Source organism: Pseudopipra pipra, chromosome 2 (assembly GCF_036250125.1).
Source record: "Pseudopipra pipra isolate bDixPip1 chromosome 2, bDixPip1.hap1, whole genome shotgun sequence".
Classification (NCBI taxonomy): Eukaryota; Metazoa; Chordata; class Aves; order Passeriformes; family Pipridae; genus Pseudopipra; species Pseudopipra pipra.
In genome coordinates, this window is record NC_087550.1 from 78,991,376 (window position 1) to 79,009,470 (window position 18,095).

An 18,095-nucleotide genomic window follows, 5' to 3' on the forward strand; every position below is an offset into this window, starting at 1 on the left:
GGAGAAACACAAACATCCTCTTCTAGTGCAAGTATTTTTAAGAAGACACAACTTCAGGTCTTCAGATCTAACATAAGATGTTGATATCCCTTTCTTTTCCCCTTCTCTCCACTCTCACACTTGCATAACATACTGCTGTTTCAACCTACTGCACTCGTGAAATTGAGTCTGACCAAGAGTTTGCCCATCCCGTCCACAATCCAAGCACATTTCTAATGAGTGCACTGAAAATAATAACATTTCAGTCAAGCCAATAATGATTTACTATGCTTCTATCTTTTTCTCTAGGTGATATAAGTTCAAGCCATTTACTTTTTAAGCTGCCTCTCCCATACATAGACACCAAATTCTAGAAAACAGTATACATAAAGTTTCTTTAAGAGTTAAGAAGGAAACCAGCAGTTTAATCAGATTTACAAAACAGATCTTCCTGTGTAAAGTAAGGTAGACAATAGTTCAAGAACATTTAGTTACACTTTTTATTTTGCACCAGTCCCCTTTGTTTTCAGAAAACGGAAGCATGGAACAGCTTAAAACTAAATTACACCATTATTTGAGGATGCAGCTGCCAAACAGGAATTTGTTTCATTGAGATGGGCTGCAATTATACTCAACTGCAACCAGAAATGCACAACCTTATTATGAATAAGGCACTTGCAAACCCTTATACTAATGAAGACTTAAAAATATTATAAGCTTTAAATAGTATTTCTTTTGCTTAATTTAACAAAGGATTCAACTTCTTAACTGCAACATTGTTTTATCCTGGTCAGGTACTTCTCTTAAATGCATCTGGATAACTTTAGTTCAGTATAAATGTGATTCTCTTTCCCCAGCATTCTTCCTATTCTTCTCAAAATATGATGAGGGATAAAAAAAAAGGCAACAGGCTAACATTTCTATAACATCAGTTTAAAGACATAAAAGTTATTTGTCCTTACTGAACAACTAATGTAATTTCTCATTTGTATTTCACTAACACACATATATCATTAGAATCATAGAATTGACTGGGTTGGAAGGGACCTCTGAGATCACCAAGTCCAACTCTTGATCCACTACCACCGTAGTTACTAGACCATGGCACTAAGTGCCACATCCAGTCTCATCTTAAAAACCTCCAGGACTTTAAGACATGTTGAAAATTTATCACCTTGTTATATGACCTGTAGTTTTAACTCCCTTAATTGCAACTGAAATAAAAACTATATTAAAAAAAATACTTGACTTGTTGCATCAGGCAGCTAGTTACCCAAATAAGGATCAACAGATAATACAGGAAAGCGATGCACAAATAGAATGTCACCACATAAAAGTTATTTAATTGCACTTTCAACGTACCTCCAAAAACTGCAGGAAATTACTAGCTAGAGACCTATCTGCAAAATAACTCAGGTTATTATGGAAACAATGCATTTCATCTTTTTACAAATGGCTTGAAAGGCTTCACATGGTACTTTTAACAACAGTACTTTTCACAGCATTTCTAAGAGCCAAATAGTTGGCTCCCTTCTTGCATCGTATACTCTTAAGGAATAGCCTATGTAATTAAAAAATTACAAAGGTAACGAAGTTCTTAGTATTTATGGAATACCTCAGTGATTTATCCAGCCAATTTGCTGCTCAATGGACAAGTTCCTCACATACACTTTCTTATTCCTCCAAATCACTTTTCATTCCAAGAACTTGCTTACCCAATGTAAAATACCACATAATGAAAAGTGAATGATAGTACGAGAACAGATGGTATATGAGAATTTCCTCTGAACTTTAATGGAAGAAAGTATGACTACCCAGCCTCCCTGTAGGAACAAGCTAAAATCTGAGTAGTTTGTTTTAATGGCCCTTCTTTTGTTCCAAGTCCTACTTAAAAGCTGCAGCAAGATCACTAAACCTACCAGCTGTAATTACAGTCACCAAACTTGCCTCTGTTAGCCATTCTAGGGAAAGACTTGTCACCTGAATTACAGCAATTGGGAGGAGGAGGAAAGGAAGGAATATCATATTGCCGTAGGTTTGCATGTCCTGTATATGTGAAAATGGAAGGATTTGACTTTATTTATTAAAACGTCTCTTTACTAAAGCATCTCTTAAAAATTAATTAAAAAATGAAAAGGATGGATAACTGGAAGGGGTTTGATGCTTTGTCTTGTTAGAGGTTTGGAGATTTTTATTTTTTTTTTTGGTTAGTTGGTCGGGGTTTGGGTTGGATTTTTAAGGCAGTAGCTCATCTGAAAATATGGACCCACTTGAGCAGAATGACAAGGATCATTAAAAGCCAATATTTCTTGCTCTCATCTGTATTTCTACAAGATATTCATTCCAGCACTACCCTCCCACACTTGGCAGCCTGCCTTGCAGCTGCATTAAAGGGTAACATTTCGCAAGTCAGTGGAAGATTCAGTGTTGCAGCTATACATATATTCATACTGCCAAGTTTCATAAGTAACCAACAGATACGCGCTTGCCCTGGAAGAATATATTCACAAGTTCAAGAGAAAGGCTGATAGCAGATGGAATGCAGATGCAATTCAACTGGCAATGCCCTGTCATCCACACTACACTCAGATGAAATAGAAAAAGTCACACAAAACTCAGTCAGGAAGACTCATTCCTCCTATGGCAAACACTGCAAACGTGTAATCTGCAGTCCCACCAATAAGGAGAACATTCTCAGTCAGAAACAGGGATGGAAAAAAGGAAAAACATAAGACACAGATATGAGTGTGCTACATATTATGCAACTTTTCATGTTGTAAACATTAGAGCTACAATACTCCCATTTTACTGACTTTCTTTTCATAAGAAGGTTGCATTGATTAAAAAAGGTAACACCAATGTACAGGTTTGTATTACCACTCAAGAAGCTGGAATAAAAAAACTGATCTCCTTTTTTCAATAGCAGCATAAAGTTAAAGGATTCTCCCAGTGAGTGCTTCTATTGGGTCTACAGCGATTCTGTACAATGCATTTTTAAAAGCTCTTTATCTCATGGAAAAAACATGGCTAAAGTTGTTAACATCAACAAGGCACATCTCACTATTATTTCTCAACTAGACAGATATCTGATAGATAAGATACAGTACCTTAGTTAAGACATTCTTACAAATGTGACAAATAAAAATTAAAATGAGTTTAAAATCACAGCAGAGCTAAACGAAATACAGATTAACTTAAGTCTTGTCCATGTCACACATTTGCATACTGTTATCTATGAAGTATCAACTTGAGGTGCAGCTGCTTGACTCAACGGTGACCAATTCATTTCATACCATCTTAGTATACACCTATTTGTTTTCAGGGAAAATCTGACTTCCTTATAGTCCCAGGGGAAAAACAAACAAACAAATATAAAACAAACAAAACCCCCACAAACCACACAGTAGAATTTGGTCAGTATAGGAGACTTTAAAACTGCTCTTCTGATTTAACTATGGTTCTGACATAGTTAAATGTCCTCTCTTATAGAGAGGACATACACAAGCAGACTTTCTGTGAGCCAGAAAGATGGCTTTTTTCTCTAACTGGACAGGACTTTACAACTATCAGAAACTAACTCAACAGAACAGACACCAAATCAAAGACAAAAAGTAAACTAAATCTCCAAGTCTCAAGTTTTCTCAAATGAAAGCAGTTTTGTGCCAAGCAAGCCTGAGGGAGGAGTCTTCTCACAGTGTAGCATCAATTTTACACTACTTTTTCCAGGAGCAGTATGCTCCTAGAGAAGATTGTTAATTCAGTTCTATCCTCAGGCTGAAATAAGAGTGCATCTTTGTTTATCTCTAAACAGAAATATAAAACCTGTCTTGGACTTCACACTGTAGAGTTTTAAGAATCAAGAACATTGCAAGGGTTAGCAGTTGGCTCCCAGCTTTGGGTCTTCAGCACAAAACAGACATGGACCTGTAGGAGTGGGTCCAGAGGAGGGTTACAAAGATGATCAGAGGGCTGGAGCACCTCTCCTATGAAGACAGGCTGAGAGAGTTGGGATTGTTCAGCTGGAGAAGAGAAGGCTATGGAGAGACCTTATAGCATCTTCCAGTTCCTAAAGGAGGCCTACAGGAGAGCTTGAAAGGGACTTTTTACAAGGGTATGTAGTGACAGGACAAGGGGGAATGTGTTTTAAACTGAAGGAGGGTAGGTTTAGATGAGATATTAGGAAAAAATTCTTTAGTCAAGAGGGTGGTGAGGCACTGGAACAAGTTGCCCAGAGAGATAGATTGTGGATGCTCCATCACTGAAAGTATTCAAGACCAGGCTGGCTGGGTCTTTAAGCAACCCAGTCTAGTGGAAGTTTCCCTGCCTGGGGCCAGCAGGGTTGGAATTTGATGATCTTTATGGTCTCTTCCAATCCAAACTATTACATGATTCTACGATTTACTTCAATTGCATTTTGTTTCACGACAGAATAGGATACCTGCATCTACAGATGACTCAAATGAGTAATTCAGGCTGTTCTAAAGCTGTTCTAAATGGATGTATTAATCGGGAAAGAGGAGCAGAAAAGTCAACTCCTTTCTGTGTGCTCATTAAGTCTAGCCTTAAAAATCCCCACCCATGCAGCTTCTCCACCACAGGTGTCATCTTCCCAACCCCCAAGACTGTATAAAGCTTTACAGAGTTTTTGGGAGTTTTTGTGGGGTTGGGGTTTTGGGGTTTGTTTTGGTAGGGTTTTTTTGGTTGATGGAGTTGTGCTGTTCTTGACGGTTTTTTTAACTCCAGACATTTTGGTTGCTTTCAACACAAGATATTCTGCTCCCCCAAGATTCCCTGCTGCTACACGGAAAGGGAGCATGTTTTCTACCTGGATGTAACCTAATGTCATACTTTTGGGTTGGATATCTTTCTGTGGTAGTCCAACTTATATTGTCATGGATGAACACTAGTTTAGGCACGTAGGCTTGACCAACTATCCTCAAAATTTTATCCTCAGTCTTAAAGATTTTTTTCCTGAAGATACAATGCTTAATCTTATCTTTTGCATGCCAGTACACTGAGTGCCTATCAACTTCTGCCTGATTGTTCTCTCATGCATCTTTCAAAGCAGCGTATTTGTAGGAACTATGCATTTGGTGAATGTGTGTGGCAATTTCTCCTGCTGAGAGGGCAGAGTATTCTTCCCAAAGGAATCTGATGAAAGGTCAAACAAAAGAAGTCTACATAAACCATCAAGAGATTTAGCCAAAATTACAAGTCAGCACATCAGACACCAGGTTTTTATTCAGTCAGAGCAGCAAGATGAAAGGAGATAAAAGAAGTGCTCTAATTCAAGTGGCCCATGGAAAAAAACTATGCTAGTAAGATGCTGTACTCACACATATCTGTTTCTTCCTTATTAAGGGCCTAATGTGGTCTAATGCTCCAGTTGCTCCTGAATGAAAACCACTCGTAATGCAGTTAAAAGTTGAAGCAAGTGAAATAACATGAGAGTGAAATAACAGACCAAGCCATCAAATTGTCTGCACACCATTACAGAATTGCTGCATGAGCTGTTTAAGCATATAAAGATAAAACAACTTCCAGTTACTCAGCAGAATTACTTTCTTAGATCTCTCTCCTTTATATTTCTGCTTTATTTCTACTAAACTTTTCAACTGTATATAAACAGGTTGATATATATTTGCAAATTCAGACAGCAAAAACAGACCTTAATATAAGGCTTTTAGTAAATGAAAGTTTTAAGGTTTATTTTAAACACATTACATGTTAAATCGACTCTTTTTTGAAAAATATCCATATATAATTTAATATTCATTTGAAATCAAAATATTTGCAACGTGAATGTGTTCTGTGGAGTTACTTCCAGAATGACATAGCTCACTGCTGTCATTAGTCAATCTTCCCACATGTCCAGACTTTGGTATATCTTCAAGATGTCACAGTTTATTAATAAACCAAATGACTCATGAGCAGCATAGGAAAAGCAGTCACAGAAGAACTCAGTAACACCTAATGATGACGATGCTGTCAAGTCAACAGGTGATACGAACTAAGAAACTGCAGTTACTAAAAGATAAGGTTAGCGGTCCTGTCTCCAGCAAATACCTACATCTCTCTTATTAAAAGCTGGATACACACTGTTTCAAAATGCCCTGCATTTCTTCTCAGAAATTGTGTAAGCACAATTTAAATAACAGATATTTTCCACATCAGACTTATTAAATTAAAGGACTACTTAAAAATACTAGGCTCCATCTTGCACATGCTACAGCTACCATACTACCTTAAGTAGGTTTAGCAAATTACTAGGTTCTAAAGCTTAATAAGAGAATTGGCAGCATTGAATAGGCCATTAGAAGCAAACTGAGTGGAAAACATTTCAAGCACAGAAAAAAGCAAGTTGCTTTCTGCAATTTTCAGACAAATACATAAAAAAAAAAAGTCCTTCAGCCCACTTTGTCTCACTTCAGAATTTTCTAGCTCTTCCATCTGTGCTCCCAGCACACTCATCTAGCCTCTTCCTTTACTGAGTACTTCAAGGGGCTTGTTAGCAAACCTCAAACTTTTCAAATGTTGCTAGTTTTATTGCCACCACATCATTCTCCCTTGCCCATTTTCCATCTTTGTCTACCACCCAAAACAGCTGTTTATGCTCTAACTCACACATTACCATTTTACTCTAAGATGGTCATTGGTCATACAATGATTACCAAAAAAAAAAATCAAATTTGAATATAAAAATAAAGACCATGAAAAAACCTCCTAACTCTAAGATATTGCAACACAGCAGACGTAACATGTAATATGCTGAAAATGGATTAAAAAAAAATCATAGAGAAATTAAAACAAACTATGCAATGTAGATAAGCGAACAAGCTAGTATTCTGAAACTGTATTCTTCAACTTACTATAAAATTAGGTAAATTAAAATGCTTTCTGAACATTTGCCAAAAATTAATACGCCCAAGTTGGACATTTGGAAAAATACATTTTCATTAATTTTGATGCAACTTTTAATAGCATCTCAAACTAAATCTATAATCTTTTATTAAAATAACAGTGATCTTCATCCATGTGGACCTAAAGACCCTAAGACATCCTGTATTTTAGCAATATAAATTGACAGGTTAGAAACATTCCTAAAGCTAAAATATAGCATTTTCATTGCAAGTTTGAATGACATGGAATGGACAGAAACAAACTGTATTTCTGAGAAGACATTCTCACATAGGTTTTATTGTATCTTTCCTTCAAGCAATCAAAAGAGTAGGCCTGCTTAAGATAGAACCGTAATTAGATTTAACTAGACTTAAGACATAGCCTCCTGACCTTTGGGTTACAGGGTAAATAAGAAAAATGTACACTAATCTACTGCTTCTGCCTCCTTATTTCTTCTCAGAACCGGTGATTTTTTTCCTTCAAGAGGAACTACTTCCCGAGAACTTCCTGTTCACAGTTTTTCAACACTGATTTTGCAAGAGAATCCATGTGTTGTTAAAGTAAAGGACTCCCAGTAATTCACTGGTGTTTTGACAACAGCTTTATATCAGAAGGTACTTGATCCAAAGTGGCTATATAGGCCAGAGAGCAAGGCCAGGAAATTGCAGCTCAGATATGTGTTACAGCACAGATAAACAAAGAGGTGAAGCCATACACCCACACTTGCATCTGTTGCAACACACACCGAAATAAAAGACAGCACGGTCAAGTGACACTGCTGCTCTCTTTTGGTCTTGTCCATACAGCTTCTCTTCAGAGGAGAGGATTCCTGTAGCCTTCACCTCCCTGCACAGCTTCTTGGTGAGGAGAAACTTAATTTATCCTCCTGAAAGCCACCCCTTCAGAAGGGAAAGAGCTGGACAAATTAGCTTTTATAGCAAAGAGTACAGAAATTATGCAATTTGAGATTGAAGTCTTATATACTTAGATGAGTTTCATAAAATCACTTGTCACTGTTGCCAGGACTCCAGTATCGTTCCCCCTCTTCCCATTCTTCAGAGAATCCCACTTTCCACTCCTCAGGGTAAGTCAAGTAGCAACTGCTCCCCAGCCTCAGACAACATCTAAGAAAGCGATAGCCAGTGTCAGCTCTGATTGTCAAGAGTGTGACCTGTTAACAAAGTCATGATTTTTTTTCTTGTAAAATTTTGACTTCTGTTCTTAAGGACTACACTGCTCCAGTAAAATGAACAGGAAATCATTCTGACTCCTCTATTCTGCACAGTCTTCCATACTGAACTTCAAGTACTCATGCCAGGAAGAAACTTAACTTGATCCACTACTTCCAGTTAAACCAAGCTGACAAAGCCATACAGGTAAATTTAAAAAACAGTATCATTATTTAAAAGCATCTAGACATTTTGGAGTTGAAAAAAAAACCCTAAGTCACAGATGTGGAACTTCAGTTGTAAATGGCAGACTAAGCATTATTTTGTACTTCATCTTGGCAATTTGCACCAATTCTGCAGGGATAAATTAAAAAAAAAATATTGCTGGAACAGTACCATGTGAAATCAAGAAGAACACAAAAAAACCAATACAAAAAAAGTTCACTGCAACCTCCAAGTCAGAATCATTCATATTACATTAAAAACCACCAAACTATCTCTTCATTCACTCATCTAACTATATGTAGAATTCAAGGCTACTAAAGGTGTAAGGCCTTAAATTCAATGGATTACAAAAGTTATTTAAAGTATTCATTACCCAGAATTTAACAGTTTTCTAACAATCTTCTGTATGAGACTAACTTAAAAATGGCTAACAGTGTAAAAAGGGCTTCTAAATACTCAGAGGAAGCCATTTTATTTTTAATATTCAACCACATTAAGCAAATGCAATATTACCATGAAGAGGTAATTTTATTACTCTAAATTGTTTTAAGCATTTGAAGACAGTTCAGATTATTCTTTCCTGGAAGCCTGTGTGTGTATCCATGTATATAAATATACATACGTGTGTGTGTGCATGTATCTACACACAAACACCCATATAGATAGATACATACATCCAACCACATACCTTTTTTCACTTATATTTCAGTTCACCAAGAAAAGGACCTAAACAGCATAAAGGCAACAAAGCTTTGTGAAATTTCTAAAGACTTTCCATAGCTGCAATTACACAGCATGGGTATGCTGGCAAGATAGTACAAGCTTGCCAAAATCTGTCCAGCAATTTTAGTGTACCACACCCCTCTTATCCCAATTACCTAGACAGTGACCAAGCAATTAACAAGTAAACTCAAATTATTTAATATTTAAATCCCTAACTAGCCCAATTGTGAAGCAAGCAGTGCACATTAGCTGTTGCAATTCCACCCCCTCAAGCCCAAATTTAATACACTGACGCACAAACGTGTTATTAACCTGCGGGGTACAAAGACGACAGTCTCACTTTAAAGCCTGTTTTCTTTGCATCAGGCAACACCTAAAAAGCCCTTGAGAGCAAAGCAGGTTCAGAAAACCATTATTGCTCCCTTTAACCAATTTTTTTCTTCTAGAATGCTCCTGTATCCCCTTCAGTAAGTTAAACAGATATAGAAGAGTTAAACAGTTTCAGAGAAAAAAAAATATACTCAAATCCATACGAAAAAAATAAACCTTAAATCCTGGGTTACTGTTTCAACAATGCCTTCCTTAGTTTTTCCAAACAACATAATTATCAGTTGTTCTTCAGTCAAAATGCCAAATACATTCCAAGGGTATGTTTAGAAAGATCTAACAGCAGACAATCTTCTATAACAATTACAGAGTGGAAATTCTTCAGAACTATCAATACAATTCTAAATGATATAATGAATATGAATCCTAAGCTTTGACATTACAGCTGCATGCATATATATATATAACATGCCACATACATGCACTAATACCCTACAATATCAGGACAAGATACATCCATGTCTGTGCATAGCAGACGTTAAATAAACATGCTATCCCGTTTTTTGTTTAGCTTTTAATCAGCAGACAAAATTATTAATGAAACGAGTTTGTATTTACCAGGGATGAGTGAATCAGTATTCCTGAATCTTCATCTGGCAAGCTGAATGCTGTGTATTCAAGGGCATTGTTTTCCCCTTGCTGTTTGCAAATATAACCACAGTTTCTCTCAAAAACTGTACGAATGCCTTTAAACAGAACCACACTTGTAGTGCAACCCATTCCAAAGCTGTTGAATTTTGCATTTCTAGCAGCCCTGATTACATTTGCAGAATGTCTTCTTCCTTCGCTCGACTCGAGTAATTTTCCTGTGCTTTGCAGAAATATTTCTTTGTACAATCCTCATCATGTCCGACATTTAGTATGTTCCTTGACTAGAAACCATCAGCTACTGAAATGTAATCCTATTTGCTTAAGCCCAATACTGCCAAAAATCCAGCCGCAGAAGACAAAAATCAGAGGGCTGATGAAAAGCAAAGGATACCTCAGCTGTAGAAGACAGGAGGCTTTCAGCATGTGCTGTACTCCACCACAGAGGTGAAAAGATATTCCAAAGGGTCACACAGAGAGCTTCTATACTCAGAGATCCTTAAAACATAATCAAAGATGAAAGGAAACTGCAAAGATACTGCTGCAGTTTCTGCTGCCAGCCACAAAGAATCCTCATCTGCTGCAAGAAAGCAGTCTCCCAGAATGCTTAGCACAGATTTCGTACTGGCAAACACTTCTTTACTTGACCTATATGTGCTTTTTCATGTTTGAAACAAAAAGCTTCAAAATAAAAAACTCAAAATATGAAGTGGAAATTCTTAAATCATTGCTGCTATGGAAAGAAAACAGCATGTTATATACACTTACTTCAATCAAATCTATATGTCAGAGCATGCTATTATCCATTTAGGCAAACCACAAGGGAGCTGAAGGCTGTCTTTACTTTTTCCTTTCTTCCGCGCGTACAAAGTGATCAGTTGATTCCCACCTGCCAGAAACCGACTTTATTACTCCTTGATTGCATATAACCAATAGTCATAAAAAAACCAGGAAAAAAAAGAACACAGCTGACTATCTAATTCAGACCAACATCCACCTCTAAAACAAAAATATAGAATGAAATTTAAAATACATACATTTCTTGGTTTTATAGTGACTCCCATACAGGACTCTACTCCACATACTGCACTTGTACAAGTACATAAATATTTTTAACTGACACAGAGAAGAAATGTTAAAATTTTTAAACTATTTTTAAAGGCAAGGAATTTGCAAAAAATAACTGTCCCAATCCACACCATAATGGTACCAATTACCACATCAGAGATTGCTGGTGAGTTTTATATTTTTGCTCAACTGAAAGCACTGAGATGTATTTGCTTATTTACCTACTAAATTGTAAAACTGGATGAAAGAGCAATCTTACAAACTCGGAATTATTTCAATGGGGTTAAAACAAGGTACATTAAAAGCACTTAAGTGAAGCACTGAGGGAGGGAATAAACAGATTCACAATGTCAGCTACAGATTTGCCCCAGTGCAAATTAAATTATCTCAAGGAAATATTTGCATGCTACAATGATATATTCAGAATAAATATTTCAGACTTACTAGCATTTTTCCCTAACTTCTGCCTAGTTAATACATCTCAATATGCTTCTCATGACATTTCTAACCTAAATGCAATATAATCAATGCGTCCACAAAGCCAAACCAACAACATTTGACAGTTATTCAAGTAGTTCTTGTCAGTCCCATATTCACAAAGGCAGAAGTTAGACCATTTCTCATATTGTAAGAAATTCCAAATGTTTTAAGGCAATTCTGTTAATAATGAACAGCTTTATGAGAAGGGAGAAAAAGAAAGTCATGGTGAAGAATTTGGCACAAATTCTACTATGAAGGACAGAGATACTTCATACCTCACCATGAACCCTTGCACAGCAATGTCTCTGTACCTTCTTCTGTCTTTCCACCTATCCCACTCTCTTTGAAAACAAGAAGTAGGTCAGTGAGGGAAATGCTCTGCTCCATTCACTAAAGCTGGATAAAGATATCCTTGCAAACATGTGAGGGAAAACAGTCATGGGAATTACCATGGAAGGCATTCCCCAAAAATACATTTAAGTTAACTGTTTCTACGTGCAGAAGTCCACTTAATTCCCATCTGAAATGTAGGATTATAGAGATCTGACAAAGTTCAGCGTACGAACATGATATCAAAAGTTAAGAGATCATTAAAAGGAAGCACTATTTGGAGAGTTTTCCATTCAATTTCAAAGACTTCATAATAGCAGATGTTCCTAGCAAAACAAGAAAGTAGCTTATGCCTTAAGAGAATACGCGAAAAATAGGTCAGGTAACAAATTATGTACGAAACAGTTCTCCCAAATGTGTAGAAAATTACTTCACTTGTAAAGTACTAGGTAGGTTGAGGGGAAACAGGAAGACAAAAAGATTTAATTTGGAAGGACAAACATGCGAAAGAATAATAGACTAAGTCAGATTGGAAGTTACCCTGGGAGGTGTTCTACTTCAAAACCAGTTAAGAGAAAATTTAATTCCAACTATATCTTGAATAAATCCAGCATCATGTTTTTACAGCGTTTTAGAAAACACTGAAACGTTTTTAGAAAAAACTGAAACGGACTCAGACCAACATAATGGTAACAACGACATAAAAAGCATTCCAAATAGAGCTTGAAAGGGAAATAATTTTGGGGACATGAGGGGTGGGAAGAAACTACAAGGAGAAGGAGAAATTTCAATAGTATGCAATGTAAAGAAGTCTACCAACAAGCAGACTTTTTATTAAGACATTAATTCGGTGCGAAGTGGGAGTTGCCAGCTTCATTAAGGAGATTCCTGGAATTGTAGTGAGCAACAACACTGCACAAGCACTAACCATCCCGGCAGAAATGTGACACAATGCAATATTATCCATTTCAGTATCATATCTCAAAGTGAAATGGTGTCATGGTATTCCCCAATTTAGTGTTCCCACTGAAACACTCCAAACCATGTGCTGTTAACGCACTCCCCCCTCTCCCCCTGCGGTGGAATGGAGGGAAGAACTGGAGGCACCAAAGGTAAAGATCATGAGTTAAGATAATAACAATTTACTGGAAACAGCAACAAGGTAAGAAAACAAACAGTAACAGCAGAGATACAAACAGAGGGTACAAGAAGGAGGCAAACAATTCACACCCAACTGCTCACCATGCAGAGCCCAGTAATACACGAACTGCTGCCATACTACACCGAACACAAGAGACCCCTTCCCCCGTATGACCTGAGGTGGTATAGAATAAATTCTGGGTTCTAGTCATGACCCCTCCTGGCTATTGCAAAAATTTAACTCTGCCCTGGCTGGAACCAGGACATACAGGAGGCTGGAAAAATTCTTACAAAGGTCTGACAGCACTTTACCAACTGAAGAGAGCTAAAAGACAGCCCAAGGTAGGTAAAAGTTTTAATCCGATAGCAAAAAAAAAAAACAAACAAAAACAAAACAGAACAAATCAACATATGAACAAGCCCAGACTGTACATACAAGCCAAACTGCCTTTGGCTGAGCCTGGGTTATGAAAAGGTCTTTTTCCATAAGGCAAAGTGGAGGGGAGGAAAGTAAGGCTATAAAGAGGAGACAACGCTAATGCCTGTCTTCTCTTGGTTTATGAAAAAGGGCCTGCACCAGAAGGCTTAGAAAGAGCTATTTAAGTTAGGGATGTAATATTTGCAATACATACTAAGCCAATCAGCCTGTTTATATGGGCAGCAACAAGCTCCTCCTTGCTATATACTATATTGAATCTGTACTGACTGCACTATGAGATTCCCAAAGATAAAAAAATTAATTAGTCATGTTAGTCCCAAGTTGTTCAAAATCATATATTTTTGAGACATACTCTTTTGGACAAGTAATAAAGAAGAAGCTCGAGTTCCCTTCCAAAAAAACCATAATTGCTTTAAGGGTCTAACCACTCCTCTGATTACAGTAGATGACTAATAATCACTTTGCACTTGGGAACTGAAGGATTTCAAATCAACATGTCAAGCAACCCTTTGACAACCAAACGAATTCCAAGAAGCATAATCACAGAGGTACAAAGCAAATGTGTGATAGCAATCAGACAGTTCAAAACAATGTTTACAAGTTTCCATTTGACACTGTTTAACATTTATGAAGGTTAGGGAATCAACCTGGGTTGAGTTAAAATCTTCAGCTCATCCTACAGAATTCTCACTATCAAAATGAGAACTTAGAGGCACCTAGACAAAAACTGAAATTTGAGAGAATAGAGATCAAATTTGAGAGACCTTCTAACTGAACGTGTTACTACAAGACAACATGGACATTCTGTCTTCAGAAAAGACACCACTAAAGGAAAACACTTCATTAAGATAAAGGCCCATATCTGCAAGAGAACATACTTCAGGCAGGATTCAAGTCCCTAGGTCCTACCATAAGAGCCATAAAAATATCCTTAGTCTCTTGAAACGTTAGAAGTAGGTACTTATATTTTTACCTACAAAGTTCTCGATGACATTTAAAATGCCCAAACTGATGCCATCTTGACAGGAGTGAACATCTGGTTCCTCAGAGATCTTAACACATCCTGACTAAATTCAGCTTTTCACAAAACATGATGAATATTTGTCAGTGGAGCACTACCTTCCATCTGGCAGCTGCCTGTATATCAGCTCAGAACAGTAGAGATGTGGGCCTAAAGCCTCCTCAGTCCAAAGATGAAAACTAACACTCTTTGGAGTGCCTTAACAATCCAATGATAGTATATCAAAGGCAACATACTCACTTCTGCCTGATAAAGCTATGCTGCAGGAAATAACTGAAGATCTAATAGCCATGCAAGAGTAAAAAGAAGTGTATGTGCAACAGTTCATACTTAATAGGAATGGTCACAGAGGAGAAGAAAATTCAGGTGCTGGTTCCTGTTGCTGGTTCAGTCCTGCACTGATTTCTTCATGCAGATTTTATAGAAGAGTTTTTTCAGGTTATTCTCTTCAAGAACTCATGTTCTTTCATGTGTCTTTCTGTCCTGAAAGCTACTTTGTGGGTACAACAGTGAATTTTACTCTGCCTAAAGAGTAAAATTCTTAGGCACTTGATTTGTCAAAACTAGTCAGAGCATGTGTTTGAATATGAATTATTCTTCGTAAACCTCATGTCCACTTTCCAAAATGGCAAGGAGGAGGATACAGAAAACCACAAGTTGGTCAGATTCACCCCAGCCTCCAGGAAAATTATGATATAAGCCCTCCTGGAAGCCATTTCCTGACATATAAAGAATAAGAGTATATATAAGTTCCAAGTAGACTATATGGATTTACCAAGGACAAATTATGCCTGATCAGCCTGTTTGTCTTCTGTGATGTGATGGTTGGCTCTGTGGACTAGGAGACTAGAAGAAAGCAGTGGATGCTGAATAATGTTAGTAAAAGAATGCTTCTGACAGAGTCTACCATAGCATCCTTCTACCCAAATTAGCTAGATGTGGTCTGAATGAGTAGATAAGGATGACACCTCATTGAATAGCAAGTTGAACATGCTGAGCAGGCTTCTCAGTACAAGAAAGATATTGGTCTATTAGATTGAGTGTAATGGAGGGCCATCATGACGGTTCACATATGAGAAAAATCTAAGAGATCTTGCATAGCTCAGCCTTAGGTGAAGGCTAAAAGGACATCTTACTGCTGTTTGCAATACCTAATGGGAAGGCAAAGAGAGGAGACAAACTGTTCTTGATGATAAAGTCACAGAACAAGATGCAACAGACACAGAATGTTGCATTTGCATAAAAGGATTTTTCTACATTTTTTTTTAAGCATAACAGTTGACAACTGGGGTTAAAGTATTTCCATTTTGTGGATATTAAAACTAGATTGTCACAGTCTCTCAGCAACCTGCTCTAACCAGATCTGTTTTGAGCAGGGGATTGCACATGGTGACTTCCAGAGATTTGCCTTTCAGCCTGTACATTTCCATGAATCTGTGGCAGTACACTGGGTAATCACACACTAACCACTGAGACAGAGAAAGAGAAAAGTTCCAAGAGAACTCCATCCTTCAAAAGAAAGCCAGTTTGATTACTCCAGAAGGTAGTCTTGAGAACAGCACGGTTCAATTTCCACATAATTTTGACTGATGATCTGTACACTTAGCAAGGCCCTAAGAAGAGATTTGCAACCAACAGAAACAAAAAACTACTGTGACATTAGAAATACTGAGTATACCACCAGGCTTAAGACCAGCGGCAGTATATCATTCATATAGGATACCTCTAATGACAAGGATCATATCAAAAGCAAAAAATAATGCTTATGAAAATTAGAGCAAGGTGTAGATCCATCCTATCTAGATAAGCAAGCTGTAGAGGTTGGCTAATATCACAAGTTTCTTTTAATTGACAAACGAGGGATTGTTTGTGTCTATTATGCTTTCTATACATTTAGAGAGGTGAGAAGGAGGCATAAATGATGCAATCTAAAACATTCTATTTGCTGATGGAGAGATGCACACAAATTTAAAACCCTGCTAATTGCAAAATGCTAAATATCTTACCTAATAGTTTTAGCTCACATAATTGAGAGCTGCAGAAAGGTCAGTCTTCTCACAAGTCCATTCCTACATGACTAACAACACTTTCATCCACAGATGAGCACTGGGATCTGTCAGTAAAGCATGCATCTAAGTTCAAACTTAAGTATACCTTGAGGATAGGCATACCAAGAAGAACCCAAAGAACTTGAGGAATTTGTCCAAGTCAATCTAAACTGAACAAATGAACATTTATTGCTATGACACAAAACACCTACTCCTTTTAACTGTTTTACACTGCAACCATAATGTAGGATTTCTGATATTCAAATATGCTCCCTGAACTCCATCTAGTGGTCACATAACTTTCAGCTTTCTGAAGTTAAAGTGATAAGATAACCACAACACAGAATTATTATTATTATTATTATTAATATTAGAGATCTACCAAAAATGTCACTAATTATAGGACATTATTTTCAGGAACACTGGTGAAACCACGATAGAATAAATAATGGTCGACAACAGAGTAGATTAGGAAAAAAAAAGTTAAAATCCAGTTTTAGAGCAAGTTTACTGTGTTCAGATAAGAGCAGCAGAAACTTCAGGGCTCAGACATCCTTTTATATTCTTAATTCCTCAAGGAGGTTATTCAGACTCAGGTTGTTCTCCTTCCCTTTGTTCCAACCTCGGTGAGGAAAAAGTTCCAATTTCCCCTCCAGCAGACCATTTGCTGCCCAAATACAATGCTGCAAGTATTGTCCCTTGAACTTTACCAGCAAGACTGTATACAGGATTATTTGGGGCTTATTTCCTATTAGAAGCCTCATATTTCATGTGAGGAAAAACTTACTCGATCACGTTATATGCTCTGTCTGGGAAGAAATTAATATACATCATTATTGAGCCACATACAATGACAGGGAAATAACTCTGAGATGATACCAAACCTGGCAAGCAAAAATCCCAAGACAATTTCTGAAGGAAACTAGAATAGCATCCTTCAAATAATTATGATGTGTGTCATCTATTCATTAACCTGAATGCTCTTTTTAAACTCACTGACGTTTGAGGTCCAACACAGATTTAAAATCCCTCTTGGACTAGCAAACAGTAAGATTATAGCCTCCTTGAACATTCCTTAAAGACAAACATACTGCTATGATTTTCAGGTAAACCACCTACTAAATCAGATAACATGACATGGCACAAGTATTGCAGTCTTCCATCATCCCCATATCATCATTAGCGAATCAGAGCTCAAATCAGTCCAGCAGTTTAATTACCTAGGTAGCCTCATCTCCTCAAATGGTAAGACTGACGGGGAGATAGACAACAGGCTAGCAAAGGCATATAGAGCTTTCAGAAAACTCCATAAAAGAGTCTGGCGAAATAAACACCTGTAGAAAAGCACAAAGATCAGTGTTTACAGAGCCACTGTACTGTCCACTCTTTTATATGGATCTGAATCCTGGGTCATCTACCGCCACCACCTGCGACTCTTAGAACGCTTCCATCAACGCTGTCTCCGTTCAATCCTAAATATCCACTGGTCAGATTATGTGACTAACACATCTGTTCTAGAACAGGCAGCACTTATGAGCATTGAGGCCATGTTGCTGAGAACACAGCTGCGTCAGCAGGGCACGTCTCCAGGATGGAGG

At 37.4% G+C, this 18,095-nt stretch overlaps 1 protein-coding gene across 13 annotated transcripts in view; it reads right to left on the minus strand.

The window, feature by feature from the left end:
- Positions 1-18,095, minus strand: part of DOCK9 (dedicator of cytokinesis 9) — a 110,991-nt gene that overhangs the window by 82,389 nt on the left and 10,507 nt on the right. For 3 of the 13 annotated variants that reach the window (XM_064646039.1, XM_064646038.1, XM_064646035.1), the window contains exon 1: positions 9,942-10,530. The exons of 5 other annotated variants lie outside the window; for them this stretch is intronic. In XM_064646039.1, the coding sequence (XP_064502109.1) occupies positions 9,942-10,103 (162 nt within the window). In that variant the 5' untranslated portion in view covers positions 10,104-10,530. Of the gene's footprint in view, positions 1-9,941; positions 10,535-18,095 lie in introns of those variants that run through there. 5 more of the 13 variants (XM_064646045.1, XM_064646044.1, XM_064646040.1 and 2 more) reach the window with 3 other exon arrangements.